This window comes from Phlebotomus papatasi, chromosome 1 (assembly GCF_024763615.1).
Source record: "Phlebotomus papatasi isolate M1 chromosome 1, Ppap_2.1, whole genome shotgun sequence".
NCBI classification, from domain to species: domain Eukaryota; kingdom Metazoa; phylum Arthropoda; class Insecta; order Diptera; family Psychodidae; genus Phlebotomus; species Phlebotomus papatasi.
Window position 1 is genome coordinate 90,142,255 of NC_077222.1, and position 18,176 is coordinate 90,160,430.

At 33.1% G+C, this 18,176-nt stretch overlaps 1 protein-coding gene across 1 annotated transcript in view; it reads left to right on the top strand.

Moving 5' to 3' along the window:
- Positions 1–18,176, top strand: part of LOC129809660 (small conductance calcium-activated potassium channel protein) — a 236,796-nt gene that overhangs the window by 188,012 nt on the left and 30,608 nt on the right. The window contains exons 10-11 of the mRNA XM_055859676.1: positions 5,411–5,549; positions 17,494–17,604. Of these exons, the coding sequence (XP_055715651.1) occupies positions 5,411–5,549; positions 17,494–17,604 (250 nt within the window). The remainder of the gene's footprint in view (positions 1–5,410; positions 5,550–17,493; positions 17,605–18,176) is intronic.

Below are 18,176 nucleotides of genomic sequence, written 5' to 3' on the forward strand. Positions count from 1 at the left end.
CATATATTTGGTTAACAGTTTTTGTTCGAGAAGTGCTAACTGCTCAGCTTAATTTTCCTAATCGATTCAACAAAAATATGCTGAAAACACTGTTTTTTTTAGCTAATTGTGCTCGTTGGACAGGGTTTCTGCCGTTTAACTAGGGTGACTAGTAATGATAAGTCGGCGGCGGGCAAACTTAAGCACACGTTTGGGAAGCAAATAAATAAGTAAAAGTCTGATTCAAAGATAATAAGACATAACCTTTTAACTCAAGTTTTAAAAAACTAAATTCTAGTTTAGAATTAGCTTAAAATTACTTCAAAATGGTCAAGAACCTTATGCAAAACTCATATCCTGATTTTAAGATAACTCGTTAAGATTTAAATCTTCAAATTTGTTATGAAAAATTAGGTTTTCTTTAGAAACAAAATTTTATTAATTAAATGTAATAAAACTAGAATTAAAGAAATTTTAATCTCAGATACTGGGATTATAAACTGCGTATCGTCGGTCGGTTGGCCTTCGTAGCAAACGACGCAACATTGCCTGGTATTTGGAATGAATGCAGACACAAAGCAAATGCAGTTAGCACAGTTGCTGATCAAACTGACGATATTAAATATGAATTTAAAAGAATCTTCGAATGACCTACATTAATAAATTAAAGGAACTTAATTTAAAAAAATCTTACAATTGGAAGTTCATAATTTAAAATTTTGTTACTTTAAAAATATAAATATTTCAAAACATTTCTGAAAAACATTATTTTCTTTGGTTATTTCAATTAATTTGTTGAGTTATTAAATTAGAGTATATATATTAAAGATTAATACACAGTACATGGTGTAGTTATTTATTTATTTATTTTTACAATTTGTGATTGGAAAACTTAAAAATATTAATATTTTTCTTTAAAACTGTTTTTAAATCTTAAGTAACGAAAAATTTAGAGTGAACTTCCTAAATATGATGCGTTAATAGTTTTTAAAAACATGCCACATACTTATATGCAGTTTTCAGTTTTAATTCAGGATGTAATTAAAAACCGTTTTTCGAAATCTTTAGTGTAAACTTAAAATTTTTAAGCATTTATTATAAAATTACTTTCATGGTTTTTTAAACTAAAAATTACGGTCAATTCAGATTAAAATACGAAAAATAAATATTATTAATATTAAATTAGCAGATTAGTCAGTAGAAAAAGATTCAAAAAGATCAGTAGAAGAATAGAATATTCTATTTAATTTCATTCTTAAACTGAAAAGTAAGATGAGATAAGAAAGGATTTTCCCATATGTTTATTTAATAATTGCGACCACCGCCGACTTACCACTACCGGCCTCAGTATGTAAACGGCAGACCGTATAGGTCAACTCATACAATCGAGTAAAAAAACAATAAAAATATAAGTAAATATAAACAAAGAAGTGTTATTATAGCTCTATTTAATTTGGTATCGATAATGCCCTAGACATACTTACGACTTAAGCCGAGAGACGGCTTAACATAATTATAATCAAAATTATGATAACTTTACATTTCTATCAATTTCTGACTAATGCGTCTCGCGACTTAAGAACAGAAATGGCTTAGTTAGTGGGAAACTGATTGAAATGTAGTTAAATCATTATTTTGATTATCATTATTTGGTTTAGGGGAAACTGGGGCACCACCAAACACGGGCTACCACCAAACACTAATTTTTATTTCTAAACTATTTGGACTATCTCGACCATTCTTTCAGTGGACAAGCATCCCTATAGTGCCTATAAATTCCTATAGGTCTTATCCTCTGATGTCGAATATCCGATTAAAAAATCGCAGTGTTTGGTGGTACCCCGTGTTTGGTGGTGTCCCAGTTTCCCCTATTATTTTATTTGGTTTATTACGTTAAGCAGTCTGTCGGATTAAGTCGTAAGTGTGCCTAGGATATAAGAAAGAAGAAGGCAATCATGAAAGATATGGGATTACTAAGCGACAATGAACTCTAAGAGAGAAAATGTGTTGCTGTCACTTATTCAGTCAGGAAGATAGAGCCCTTGAAGCAGAGACATACACGTACCTGATATAACATTTAATGTGAAAGGAAAAACTATGATGGAAAAGAAAGAAAAACAGCCAAAACAAAAGAAATGCGAGTGAAGTATCAGAATAAAGGAAAAATAGTAATTGGACAAACTACAAAGCAAGTAGATATTTAGCGAAAAAGAGAGAAACCGAAAAGTGATTGATGTTCAAAAAAAAAAAGGTGCAGGAAGCGATACCAGACAATAATTCAAAGTGCTCCCAAGTGTGTGATATAAATTTTAGTTTTCTCTTTTCCAATAACAAATTGAATTAAGCACTAATTTATAAAATCAATTTTAATAATCTAATTTTAATTGGCAAACTGTACCTTTGCGACAGGGCAGTATTTTCTTCCGCAAATGGCGCTAGCAACTGTTTTTAATTTTCAATTCTCAAACTAAAAAACAATCATTAAAATTGAATAAAAAATCATGAAAGTATTACCGTGCTCTCTCTTTTTCTAAATAAAGCTTATAATTCTTAAAAAATATTCTTTAACATAGTTTGACCATTAGATTAAATTTATGCATATCATAAAGGCCTCTACACATTGGGTGCAATTGATTTGAAAGATTCCAGTGATCACTTCACCAGTGAGATTTTTCTTCAACTCAAGACAAAAACACCTTTTTAATCTTTCCCAGAGCTTTCGGTCCGGTTATGGACCTTCTTCAGTGGATGACTAATGGCCTCTACACACTAGAGGAAAATATGTCCATATTGAAAAGTTTTTCCTACACAAGTACAGAAAATTTGCTTCAATATGGACATAAATTGCTCTAGTGTGTAGAGGCCATGAGACTATGTTCTTTTTTTTCCTAAGGATTCGTTAACTTTGTGGAAATTAAGGAAAAACATAACTAGCAGGAAAATTCGTTGGGGAGGTTTGTATGAGATTTAAATATTTCAAAATTTTATAATTTTGAAATTTTTTTCTTTCTGCAAAGACACTTTCTGTAACGTGTTTGGATCTTTAGCTTAATTTCCACAAAGTTAACGAATCTTCAGAAAATCACAAAAATATAGTCTTAGTCAACCACTGAAGAAAATCCATATTCGAACCGAAAGCTCTGGGAAAGATTAAAAAGATGTAAAAGATGTTTTTAGTTCCATTACGATTTGATACAATTTTCGTCAAAAATCGCAATGCAACAATGCAAGATTATTTTCTTCAAAAAAACAATTTTTGACGAAAATTGCTCCTAATGTGTGTATGCCTTAACGACCACCCTCGTATTCTTAAAACAAAATGTCAAAATGAAGTATTTTGAAGTAAAGGCCAATACATATTGAGAGCAATTTTTGTCAAAAATTGCTCAGAATTTGTAGAGTAAAATGGGTCCGTCAAGTAAAGTTTGAAATTTTAATATTTCTCACTGTATTACATGGGCAAAAGAGGAAGAACCACAAAGCTACTTTCTTATCTCTTCTATATCTTAGCCTTCCTTTTCTCTTTGCCCTTTTGAAACAGTTGAGAAAATTTCAAAATTCCAAATTAGAATAGATTCCAAATTACACATTACCCTGAATGCCTGAAATCTCTTGCACATATTAAAGTAAATCAGTTCATAATGCTGTATTTTGACAATAATTTTTCATAATGTACAGAAGCCATAACGCAAAATAAAGCCATCAAAATTGTTCTGAATATCAAATTTACGAAATAAAATGGAATTTTTAATATTTAAAAATGAAAATAAACTATTCTAACGGCGTTATCACACTTGCACATTAAAATTTTAATGTGATTCACATTAATTGTCGCTTGTGAGCGTCCAAATATGTTGTTTGTGTCTTTGAGTCACTTAATATTTAAGGGTTTTCTATTTATTGATAAAGAAGTGGACTTGGCCTGCAAAAATAAGTTTAAATTTACCTAAAGCGTAAATATTTTTCACATTAAAAAATTAAAGAGAAAATCGCATTAATTTTTCGCATTAATGCTATAAATCAATTTATATCAAATTTTGCGGGCCAAGTCTACAGTTTTATCAACAAATACATCAAATTTTGAATATAAAATGATTCAAACACACAAATTACACATTTGGACTCTCACCAGCGACAATTAATGTGAATCATATTAAAATTTTAATGTCAAGTGTGATAACACGGTAAATAGAAGGGTTCACACACATGAAAAACATATTTACTAATGATTGTTGTATTTTTCTGGGTATTGATGCAAAGTTTAGAGAAAATGTTTTAAATGTTTATATAGATGTCTATAAAGCAAAATTTAAATACTCTTTCCATTTTGACACTCTCACAAATGTTCACCAACTCGGTTATCCAATGTACCCCATCGTGACATCAAGATTCCATGACTTGGATCACGCCAATTACTTGAATGCTTTATGGCTCACCGCCATCACGTTTCTATGCGTGGGATATGGGGATATAGTCCCCAATACATATTGTGGCCGTGGCATAACGCTAACCTGTGGAATGGTGGTAAGTAAGAGATGATTGTAACAAAAGAAAAAAAATTAAGAAAAAAACCCTCCCAATCAACAAAAGAAATACTATAATCATCAACTACCTCTTTCTTCTCTTTTTTTTTTGTTATTGTGTGTTATAATATTAAACTTAATGAGGTATATACTATCATAACTTCCTGTTTCTCTCTCTCTCTCTCTCTCTGTGCTTTATTCTTCCTCTGTATCGTATTTCTACACAATTTTTACTGTGTACTTTCTCTTTCTCTCTCTGTATTTCCCAAAGCTTATCTTCCAAAAGCTCCTTAATATTTTCCTCGGTGAACTTTTCATTCTAAATTGTTTGTGTGTGTTGTGTGTTTCAAAATTGTAAAAAAAAAATAATATTCTTGAAGGAGGAAAACTCGACGAAAAGTAGGATATAAAAGCTATTCTCTCTACTATTGAGATTACATTGATGTTTTGTGTTGCTTTCGTCCTGCTAATTTTTCATAATAATGATGCAAAAAAGGATGAATTCACAGTGGATGTAATAATCCAAAAAAATAATAATAGAGATATGCTGCTTGATACGAAGATTCATAGTTGGTTGATATCATATTTCTCCCACTATTAATGCAAAAGAATTGTGGAAATATTGCGAAGTTGGGGTGATAGTTGTATAGTTTAGCGAAGAAAAAAAAACCAGAAAATAAACGATCAACCAATTGAGAGCAAGGATAAAGCTATGCTCTATGATAAATGATGCGATAAATTTGTGCAAGAGATGATTTTGCACTTGTATCGATTCTAACAAGACCAAGAATAAAAAAATAGAACCTTTGCCATCCATCCAGGAAAGTAAAAGAGGATAAGAAATGTGAATCACGTAGAATTTAAGTGATGAAAGATCTCGACGTTATTTGCCATTCCTTTTCATATAGATTTCACGATCCGGACAATTTTGCAAATTTGCTGAATAGTATGTGGTTGATTGCGATAACGTTCTTAAGTGTTGGATTTGGTGATATTGTGCCTAATACGTACTGTGGGCGAGGAATTGCCGTCAGTACAGGAATCATGGTGAGTTGCTGTCTTAAGTCTTGATTTTTTTGTTACAGTTTAATTTTTGATATATATTTTTCTTTTGTAAAAATGTGTCTACAAAATGCCACCTATTCTTCTTACAACTATCTATCACGTTCTTTTTGGTGTGATCAAGTGACAACAGTATTTTGAAATTCACTTTAGAAAGTATTTAAATTTGATATCTCTGTCTTATACTCTAGCCTAGAGCTTACCTAGAGTGAGAGACGTACGAAAGCTCTCCCACTTGTACTGAACTTCCTAAACACACTGCAAAGTAAATATCAATTCTTATTCCATGATGACGTGCTGTTTTAGTGTAAATTTAATTTAGATAGCAATCACGATAATTGTCTCCACAGCCTAGTGACAAAATGATAGTGATTAGTACGTTAATAAATTGACAATTCCAAAAGTTTCCCTACTAGAGGTATGAGCTTCTGGCAGTTTTCCTTCGGTTTGGGGGATATATCCCAAAAACCCAAATAAATTTCCAGGAGAATGCGTACGTTGTTAGTGGTTTAAATGAATTTCCCCACGGATACCACAGAGGTGAAAATTGATTTGAAATTCCCTAGGGTAGGTCTTCCTGGAGCAGGGGGTGGAACGTTTGCCAGAGAAGCCCCAGAATTGTTCCACCCGCCTGAACAATTACACCTCATTTGGCGCGAAAGATTCAGCAAAATCACATTGAATTCATTTTGACGCTATGAGCAAAATATTCAGCAATAATTCGGGCAGAATATCCGATTTGCAGATATATTTTAGGGAAGAGTGGAGCAGTTTTAATTTACAGATATCTCTCATTATTGAGCAGTCTTTGCTTAAGCATTATGCCCTAAACAGACTTATGGCCTAGACACACTTACGACTTAAGCTGAGAGAAGACTTACCCAAGAAGCAAAATAGCTACCTTATAGAACCAAGTATTAAACAAGTCTTTTAGTGCACTTTTAAAGGACTTAAAGTGATAATTTTCTGTAGAAATTCCTAAAGGAGCTCTTAAGATCCTAAAGAGTGCGCCACTTTACTTATAGTAATCTCAGTAATGGGACCAAGAGCGTTATAAGCAAATAATAAGATTTATGGTTCTACAGTGTCTTATTTAAGGGATACTACAAGACTATATTAAGAAAAAATTGTTTCTTGGGTAACGTAATTTAATCAAAATAGTGATTTGACTAAATTACCATCAAGTTCCTATTAACTAAGCCGTTTCTCTGCTTAAGTCTTAAGGATAGAAACTGATGGAAATGTAATCTGATCATTATTTTGATGATAATTACGATAAGCCGTCTCTCGGCTTAAGTCGTAATTGTGTCTATGGCATAAGATTCAAGCCAACAGACGGCTTAGTTGGAAACTGATTGCAATGTATCTTAATCATTATTCTGATTATAATTACGTTAAGCTCTGTCTCGGCTTAAACCGTAGGTCTTTTACATAATTCACGGATGCAACAAATTCAGTAAATTCATCAAGGTCAATTAAATTAAATGTAATAAGTTAAAGTAAAACAAAAATAAAACCTACATTTTAATGCATAAAAATTGTGACATTTTCCTGATGAAAGCAAAATTGTCAATTTATAGTGCCGTTGTAATTGTGCCAACATATAATAATTTTGAACTTTTGAACACTATCGAAAGAAATTTAAAAAATGCCAAAGTTTATGTCAAACTTTTAAACAACTTTTTTTTAATTAAAGAAGCTAAGATAGATTCTAAAAAGCAAACTAGTAATTACAACAATTAATAGCTTAGAAAACATCAGGATCATGACAACCAAACGCGTTGAAAGTATTGGAGTCGTACTGTACGAATCATCTTGGCAACTTAAAGGGGTTTCCCTAATTTCGAGGTCAAAAAACTTCTATATTTTTTTTAATGCTAAAATAGGTATATAAACTATCGAAGAACACACCTTAAAAATTTGAGAAGGCAATTCGACATATTTCCGAAGATACAGAGACGAAAGAAAAACGCGTTTTCTCCACTTCTAATTTTGACAGTTCTTTCGAATTAACAGGAAAGATTACGAAAAAAAACTTACGAATGGAATAAAACGAATAAAGGCCTATTCTCTTGCTTTTTCTCAGTAAAAATTACGAACTACAGATTTCCCGTCAATTAAAGAGAGGCGCTCCAGTGAATCATTCATTAGTTTTTATAGAATTTGGAAATCTGAATTTCGAGTTTTTTAACCTCATGCCTGTCCAGTCTGTCCGTTTGTCCGTGTGGCCGTCACTTTGTTACCTTGTGCCCAAACAGATAAAGACTTGGACCGTAAGTCGACCCTCAGACCATTAACAATACCCTTTATTTCCTCCATGCCTCTTCATTCCTTATCATAACCTCTTTTCGGGATTCATCGATAACGCGTTGCGTATTTTTTTTGGTTATGTTTTGAAAGTTGTCCAGGCAAACATTTCGTCTTTATGTGAAAATACCGCTGAATCATTCCGAATAACGGTTTCTCAATCTCAAAGTTTAAAAAAGCTCTACAAAGCGTATATCACGACCGATTGGGGTCACATTTGGGCTCATTGGAAAAGTACTGGAATTTCTGACAGACTTGAGCCGATTCCAATCGGTCATAAACCGGTAATGAAAGGGTTATAAACCGACAAGTATTTTTCCAAAAATCAATCCTACTACTCTTAAAATTATTTTGCAGGATCTTTTGAATGATTTATAAATCGGATCAAATCGGTTGAGAATCGGTAAACGGTAAATTATTAATCGTATCGGGATGCATCTGTTACAATTTATTCATGGTGTCGTATATCCCATGTTGGAAGAATCTGCTGATCGTAGATCGACCAAGAGCGCCTTCCTCGTAATGTAGATGCTTCTTCAATATTCCCGGAGGTTTGGGCAGAGGCAGTGCATTTTTATTACGTTATATCACAGTGAAAATGTCTAGATATTCAGATTTTTACAATGGGCGGGACTCAACTCACAACACTGTAAGTCAAGCCGGGGATCGATCCGCCCAAGAGCCAACGGTATTGCCTATTGCGCCACCGAGATCCTCCAACGGTAAATAATGCGAAAGTATTTTCAGGTGAAGCATCTAAGTTACGAGTTCAAGCACTTTGCAAAACCTGGGAGACTTTGCCACCCCTTTTTAGGCTTATACAACCAAAAAGAACCAAGATTTCATAGAATTTAAAGAAACATAACAAGTGTCCGATGTTGCAATCTGTCCGAAAATTGACACAGTCGACATATTTAGCATCAAACGCATTGTAAGATGATTTTGTGGTATGAAAATAATCAAGAAATGATAATAAAATACAAAAATTAAAATCCTTGCCTAAGGCATATAGTTTTGTATTTGGAATTCTTGCAAAATGTTAAAATTTATAGTAAAAGGGTACCCTTTTTATTATACCAAAAATTTAATCATTAAGAAAATTTTCTAAAAAAAATTCCATATTTTTCCGATAAATTGCTCCACTCGTCCCTATTCTACTTTTATTTTGCTTCACATTAAAATTTCCCAACATTTCAATGTTCAATGGGATACCAAATTCTGTCATGAATATTTTATGAAATTTGTGTGAAATTTCACTAACTGATTTTCCCATAGGGCTTTAAATTTACATTATTCGCACTTCCCAAAGTTATAAATACATTATTAATGCTAAAGAGTTCTAAGTCAATTTTTCATCTTGATCTCCAATCTTATTAAATCAGCCATTCATTAAAATTTACCACCAAAGTGACTTATGAAAAAGGGGATTTTGATTTCATTGAAGGGCCATCGAAGGACAAAAATCCCACTTAAAATTCACCAAAGCTATTTTTATTTATTCAGAACGTGTAATATCGTGAAAAGTCCATAAAATTGCTATATAAATACCAAAAATATTAGGTGAGATTCTTAACAATCTCACCTACTATAATCCTAACAAAATTTCATGTCGTCCGATCGACCTCAAATTTGGCCAAAATGTGTTTCAGCACTTCCTGATCACGAATATATATGTGGCTAATTTACGTTCCCGGCCGGCCGGCCGGCTGGCCGGCCGGCCGGCCGGCCGGCCGCTCTTTGGAGCTTAATAGCTCCTAAACTAAAAAAGATATCGACTTGCGGTTTTCGGCAAAGGTTATATATCGGGTGAAAATTGCAACTTGGTGCATTGACCCCCCACCCCCCACCCCTCCTTCCGCCATTTTGAAGACCCCCCTTTTTTTGTTTTCTCAATAGCTCCGCCCCTATGGCATCGAGCGGGCTCAAATTTTAGTATGTTATAGCTGGGCCTTAGAGCTTTCCATCAATACCAAACTTAAGGTCCCCTGACCCCCCAGACCCGAGCTATAAGGGTCCAAAAAAAATTTCTTAAAATGGCCATAACTCCGGTTCTAATTGTCAGAATTTAAAAAGTGAGGGCTTTTTGGAAAGCTCTCGTGAAATGCCACTTCCCCTTCTAACATCGCAAGTTCATAAAACCACCGCTAGGGGCGCTATTATTAAAAAGAAAATTTTTAAATCTTAAAAGTTAAATAACTCAAAAATTCCATTGTGCATCGGGCTGAAATTTTAATATGTTGTAGCCGTTGATTATACCTATCAAACAAAAAAAACCTTAAGTCGATCCATAACCCCTGACCCGAGCTATAAGGGGTCAAAGTTCGAACATTGACCGGCCTCTATCTCCGGTTCTAATTAACATATCGACCTAAATTTTACCTTTTTGGTTTCGTCTCGATGAGCACTTTCAGATGGAAGTTCAAAAAGTCACCACAGGTGGCGCTGTGATAGCGTCAAAATTCATCGAAATTCAAAGTCACTTTTCTCAAAAACGGCATTGTGCAAGTTAATGAAATTTTAGTATGTTGTAGTCCAGTCTAGGACGTTTCCAAAATGGTGCGTATGCGCGCTGTGGTTTCAATAGAACCGGAGATATGAGGGGTCAAAGTTCACAAAATTCAAAAAATCATATCTCCGGTTCTATGTGACCGATTTTGATGAATGAGGGCTTAAACGAAAGATCTCACCAAATGCTACAACTTTCTAGAACATTTGAACTTTGTGGGACCAACACCAGGGGCGCCACAGTCGAAAAACCAATTTCAATATCACATAACCTCAATTATCTCGACTGTCGCTGAACCGATTTTGATGATTACTTCGACATAATTGTAGAGCACATTTGTCTCTACATTTCGTCCATACATCATTTTCCGCTCAGACAACGCTATCACTCCGATTTTGCCGTTTAAGTGTGAAAAAATTGATTTTTCCCATAATAACGCTTTGAAATCACTCAAATGCCAATTTGACTGCCTCTACTCCACCAAGACACTTAAAATAGGGGTTTAAATGGAAAGTCCCGCAAAATACAACAATTCTTTGATATAGTTGAAGTTCAACAAATGACTACTTGGGGCACTCTGGATGAAAAAACGAGTTAAGAAACAAAAAACCTCGCTTATCTTGACTTCTGAGTAATCGATGAGATCATGTTCTATGGGAAAATTATAGAGAACATTCTGGTCTACATTTCACCCATATAACACTTTTCTGTCAGTTCATCCAAATCCTTGATATTTTGGTTTAAATACAAAATTTGTATAATTTCACGAATTTGATTCAAGATAACTGAATGGCGTCTCCCAACTTCAGCTCTAAATCGAATTTGCATGCACTCCGAGTTAGCTCACGTTAAGAATCTCACCTACATAAGCCGGTTAGGATTATCTGTCCCTTTATTCTGTACAGAGATTCGATTTAGAACTCGATACTTTTGGATGGTAAAAGGGGGAGGTGGGGGGGGGGGGGGCGGGGGTGCTGGATAGCAAGGGCAAATTTTTAGTCCTGAAAATCGATATATAGAATTTTTTATTTATGACTTTCAAAATATCCCATGAGAAAATGAACAAACAACTACCATCAGCATGTTTCAATTTCAATATAACAAGATTAGTTTAGAGAAAATTGTGTTCAGAATATTTTGCTCTACCGGTGATTCTGACGAGGGGTGAAGAACCATGAAACTGTGCTTTCATGTGGTCAAATTGCCCTGCTTTTGGGAACAAAGTTGCATAAAAAGCATTTTTACAGGCATAGCTTTTTTATCTGGCAATCAGCGTATGTACTTTTGTGTCCTTCCTTGCTTAAGGAAGATTTTCTTCTGTTAATTCTCTGATGATTTTGCTGAAAATTGCATATTTGATGTCACAGTTCACACAAAATTGTTCCATACCCTTATGTAACAGAATATAAATGAGTTTTGAGGAAGAAATGATAGAATGTTCCTTCCGAACTTTTCCATGGCATGTGCAACTATACCACAGCAGATGCAATGGAATCCTCTTGGATGCATAACTCTTGAATGTGGTCATGTCTCTGACATCTACAACACAGCTATTTTTCTAATTATTCAGAAACATTTTGCATTTAAATAAAATAACAGGAATAATGTTTATTTATATCCGTTTTATTTATGTTTTTATTCAAAAATTCCATGATATCACGTTTGATCATAGAAAATTTAATTCAATTCACATAAATTGTCGCTAAGGCGGGTTCAGATGTGTGATCTGTATCTTTGAATAACTTATATTCTGCGTTTGATATGTTATTTGATAAAAATACAGGGGTTATATGATAGCTGAACTTTTTGAAACTAAATTAGATATTTTTCAAAGGTCACATTCTTTTAAGAGCATTACAAATAATCCAACAAATGCTTAAATTTAAATCTAAATTTATCGACACTTTCAATTCAATGTTATCGAAAAGGTATCATTCCTCCCCAGGCTTGTCCCACAAAAAATTGGTTCAAATTGACTTTAAACATAAATTAAAATTAAAAATGTTTGTAATTCTCAAAAATCTTTTTATAAAAATAAAACACAAACCACTCATTTAAATGCATATTAGCGGCAATTATAGTAAAACGCATTAAAATTTTAATGAGCAAGTGTGATACCAGGATTATTATTCTATCTATCATAATTACAGGTTATTAAGTCAACGTAATATCTTAAATCGATTTTGGGATTTGTTTTATTTATACCATTCCTACCATTCAATAGCCCGTAGCTATTGAATAAGCCTTTTAAATTTCTAATCTCTGACATGTGCCACTATAAAAGTTCCAATTTATAGGAATGACCAAATAATGGTTAACCCCTTATTTTTGTGTACATTCTTCCAACAACAAACTCGGTAATTTTTTACAGTCGCCAGAAAAAAAACAAATATACTTTTGGGGAAGGGGATAGCCTGCAATAAGAATTGAGAAAAATAATTTGAAAAAATAAAAATAAAAGCAACCAAAGCAGGAATCCTGTGGCGATTTCCGTAAAATGCGGACCCCACTTAATTTACACACAATGTTACATATTTGTGCCAAAAATGTAATAATACTTTTTTTTACAGAGAATGAGAGCCTCCCTGGGAAAATTGTGCCAGTGGCACATAAACAAGGGTCGTTGGGGTGGTTTTTTTTTTTCGAGGTTTGGGGTGGGTATGAATTTTTATGGGAGTGACATACAAGATAAGAGAATGAAAGCTCTATTAAATGTGTGGCGCTTGAAGGGAGACGCACTGACGTTAAAATCTCACGCGATTGTCTCCCATTCGTTATTTGATGATGCTCAATTGACGATTTATAGCACTTAGTTATGTTCATTGCAATCTCCCCATGTCGCATCTAAACAATATCTCGTTCACAGTGTCATCATGTGAAAATCCATGAGCAGATGGACAAAAATTCTGAGTGGGATTGATCCGCAAGACCATAAATTTTGCAAGAGAAACATGGCAAAAATTCAACCAACTCCCAAACATAAATGCCAAAAATGCAGAAAAATACAAAAATTTATACGTTTTGACTGGCGATCCTTAAGGGATGATTGGCGTTTCTTATCTTACCCTCCCTCCCGCCGCCACCTCCTCAAAGAATCACTATTGGAAATATTTAGCCCATAGCAGTATTATATGTATATGTAGAGGAGAAAAAAAAGCACAAGATTTCACTACCAAAAGCACCCCACTTTTGTGGCACCCAAGTAGTAAAAAGAACTTTCTCAATTTGGGGCGCCAGAGAAAAGAAAAATAGAGAAGAACTTAGAAAGACTAGTAGGAGAGAAGACAAGAAAACACCAACCCCATATAAAAGTGTCAACATAAACTTGGTCTTTTCTCACAACTTTCATATACATTACAATTCGCTATTATTTACAATTTAGGAGCGCACAACGCAAGATGAAGTGACTTTGGCAATATTTTCATTCCTAAAGCATACTTACAATTTTAGCGATTATCTACATCGTTGTTATTTAATGTTGTGTATGATACGTCGAATGAGTAGAATAACCTTTTTGGCAAAAGCACCACATCCCAAAAGACACTGCAAATCTTCCTTGTGCGGGAGGATTTTCACCCAAGAATAGAAATCTCCTTGGTGCACGACTTGGAATATCCCCAGGAGAATATACATTACGTTCTGAGTGGTGCTTCTCAAGGACTCACTGGGTAAATTGCATTAAGTAATCAGTTGAAGAAGATAAAGTTGAGAAATGATGAAATATTATTATGTATTTTTAAAATACTTTGAATACTTCAAAATCTCATCATAAAATTAATAAAAATAGTAGTACTTAGGAATTCACTTAACGGACCCCAAAAAAATTATACATGATTTGAAATTCAGACCTTGTTTCGTATTTGAGCTACAGGTTATACGGTCTTCTGGCCTAAGATTGACTCATATGGCTTTAGCTTTCTAAATTCTTATCAGACAAAATTTTTGATAAATTGAATTTAAGATTAGATTATTATTTCGTCCCGCGACCCCAATAGGGATAAGCGGTTGAAAATGAATGAATGAATTATTATTTCGTATTAAGACACTTTATTTCTATTACATTGTAATCTTTACAACGTGCTCGTATTGGAAGAATCTGCTGATCGTAGATCGCCCAGGAACGCCTTCCTTATAATGTGGTTGCTTCTTACATGTTCCCGGAGTTTTTGGGCAGAGGCGGTGCATTTTCATTACGTTATATCACAGTGAAAATATCTTTTTCTAGACAACATTATGGGTCAAGCCTGGGATCAATCGTCCCAAGAGCTAACAGCGCTAACGGTCTTGCCTATTGCGCCACTGAGATATCCAAGATTAGATTATTAAGGACAAATTCATGTGACCGCATAACTATGCCAAATTCCAAGCCTGAAGTTTATCCATGAGCGTAATCCGAAAGTATTAAAATAATGTTTCAGTTGTTAATTTTATCCCTATACGGGCTTCAGACTTAAAGCTTAGCTATGTGGCTTAACTTCTCTAATTCTTTATCAATCACGGTTTTTAAAAAAAAACACCTTCGGATCATAAGACCGACCTATTATATTCTGAAAAGCAATAAAATTTGTTATTAATTTAGGATTTTGAGACCTTCAAGAACTGGGTTAAATCTTTAATCTGAAGACTACTTTACTCTGTAAATCTCCAAACATTTATCCATTTAGTTTAACCAGAATTGATTTGAAAAGTTTAAAAAAAATTAAAGATTTTCGCGACTGAACTTAACTTCAATTTTAAGAAATATCTGAAAATGTTAAAGTAACACCCCAGTTGTTAAATTTACCCTTATTTGGGCTTCAGACCTAAAACTTAGCCATACGGCTTCTCTTATTTCTTATCAGTCAAGTTTTTTTTGGAAAAATGTGACTTAGGATTATATATTGAGGGCAGATAATCCATTAGATTCTAGGAAAAACCTAATGAAATTTGTTAATGTTTAGGATTTTGAGGCTGTAACTAAAAATGGACGGAAAACACTAGACTTCTCTTGATTTTCGTAACTTTATTTTTTTACGACGTTTCGAGGATGAATGTCCTCTTCATCAAGTCTACGTCTACAGGTCTCGAAACGTCGTAAAGTCGTAAAAGAGCCGTAAAGAGAGGTCTAGTGTTTTCCGTCCATTTTTTTGCTACACCCCGGACTAAAATTCTTCAGGCTTTCTTGAGGCTTTTCGAAAATGGGCTAAACTCTCGTTTAAAGATCGCTTAACGGTCGTTTTACCTTTTAAGGTGTATTAGTCGTTATACAGTTACCCTTAAATAGTTGAAAAAAAATAACATAAAAAAATAAGAATACATTTCTACACTTAAAAAGTGTAATGACTATGACGAGAAAAAGTTAATTCTATTCCCTATTGCTTCTCAGTGTAGTCTGGTCTGTTATAGTCTTAAGCTAAGACCATCTTCCGACTATATGTTTAACCTAGTTTCCGAAGGTCTCAAAATCCTAAATAACAACCAATTTATTTTGTTCTTCTGATTCAAATAGATGAAGTCCCCCTAACAGCCCATTTGTAAGACAAAATTTTCCAAACATATTCGAATAATAAGAAGTTAAGCCTTATAGCTAAACCTTAGATCTGAAGCCCGTATAAAGGTTGGTCATTAAACCTAAATTTCAAAGATAATCAAAAACCTTATCCACGTTTTAGATATGAAGAATATAACAGTAACTTTTAATATTTTTCAACTGATCATATAGACTTCAATATTTTAAATCGTACCATTAGGGAAGAATAACATAATTTAGGTAAATGATGAGATTTTAACGTAAATAAATATTAAAAAATAGTTACTGTGTCTATGAAGGGGTTACGTGGGTTACAAAGCCCAAAATTTTTTTCTAATTTTTTTTCAATATTAATTCAAGGTTAAATTAAATTAAATTAAAAAAAAATAATTCAAGGTCTTAGGCATATAAAGGTAAAATATTGCTACAATATATTCTGAACTTTCATTTAAAAATTTTAAAAACTCAGCCGCTGAGACCTCATTGTCAGAGATCTGATTTTGTCCAAAAATCAGAACTAAATGGTTACATTATCAAAATTTTTGCATAAAAATTACACAAAATATAGTTTAAATATCAAACTTTTATATGCCTGAAGCTTGAATTAATTTTTTTATACTAAAAAAAAATAAAAAATATGCTGGTTTTTGTCTTTTTGACCCATGGCCTCTACACACTATGAGAAATTTCTTTAAAAAATGCATTTTTAAAGAAAATTTCTCCTATCCTTGTAGGCAGAAACGTCAGATTTTTTTAAAAAAGGCAATTTTTGACGAAAATTACTTCAAGTTTGTAGACACCATTAAGGAAAAATTCTCTATTCTCATATAAAGTTATGAAAAATTCCCATTTAGAGTAAATTTTGAACTAGGCTATTCTATTGTATTTAAGGCTTAAGTACTCTAAATGGATAATACAAAAAAATCAGACACAAAGTATATAAAAAATTATCCAAATTTCACATTTATTTTGTATGTGAATAATGCTTAGAATTTTTAATATTCAAATTTCAAAATAAACTTACTACTATAAATTAATTTTCATATTGCAATATTGACTCCTTGATCGAATTGAATTTTAATCTATAAAAAAAGTTTCTAAAGGAGAGGAGATTCCTTGGTAAAGAATTTCCCACAATTCAGAGAACTTTTCCTTGTGGTTTCTCCATCAAGATAAATTCAATGGAAATTGCTCGAAAATCTCTCTGGGAATTATTCGATTTACCCCCTTTTGGTGAGTACCCGAGAAGCCCACTCTTGAGTCCAGCCACAGAAAGGTTTTTCACCCAGAATCCCACACAAAAGTTGTGAAGAAACCTCAAAGTTGAGCTTTTTTTCTTTTCTGAGAAAATTCCATGGACATTTTGTATTTTTCACTTCATTGAAGATGAAAGCAATCAAAAAGGAGGATTTATTGATTCTCATTTTGATTGTGGTTAACACTGTGAGTAGAATTGATAAACCCTTTTTTTGGCAAACGAGACAGTCTGTCTTGCTTCCTAAAATTGTGTATGAGTGGTGTTTTCTCACAAAAGAAAACAAAGTACAGCAAAAGTCCTCAGTATTTCTACATTGGTGGTTCTTTTTCTGCAATTTATGTATTTCTAGGGTGCCGGTTGTACAGCTCTTCTAGTTGCAGTTGTTTCCAGAAAGTTGGAATTAACTAGAGCTGAAAAGCATGTACACAATTTTATGATGGATACTCAACTCACGAAGAGGGTAATTTTTTTGACTTTTTTTATCCCAACAAACTTTACTTCCTGCATTCACAAGTAACCTTTTCGAATTGACAATGTCTTCAATTGGGCCTTTTATTTACTCTATCAACTTGAAAATTATTCGAAGGGATTGGAACGATTGGAAGTCAGTCTTGACCGTTGAAAATTCGAGTTTGTTAATAATGTAATTCGTTATAAATTTATAGAGAAGTATTAATATTATATTTCAATATTTATTATAAGAAATTGGATTTATAAAAATACTAAATAAAATTTTAAATAATACGAAAATCTAAGAATAAACTATTCCATCAGTTTACTTTGGAAGAATGTTTCCTACTTTGATATGGCGATGAACGCACGAAATATACATTAACCGATTAATTATGCATTTAAGAAAAACGTCTAGCAGTTACGTTTCTGCAATTTTCAATTTATTTCACTTTAAATTTTCCAAGTCTTCTTCTAAGACCTCAGGCTCTTAGGTAATTAAGGTAATTTATAAATAAGACGATTATTCATAAATTTTTCATTTTAATTTTTTTCATTTTAAAATTATAGGTAATTGCATTA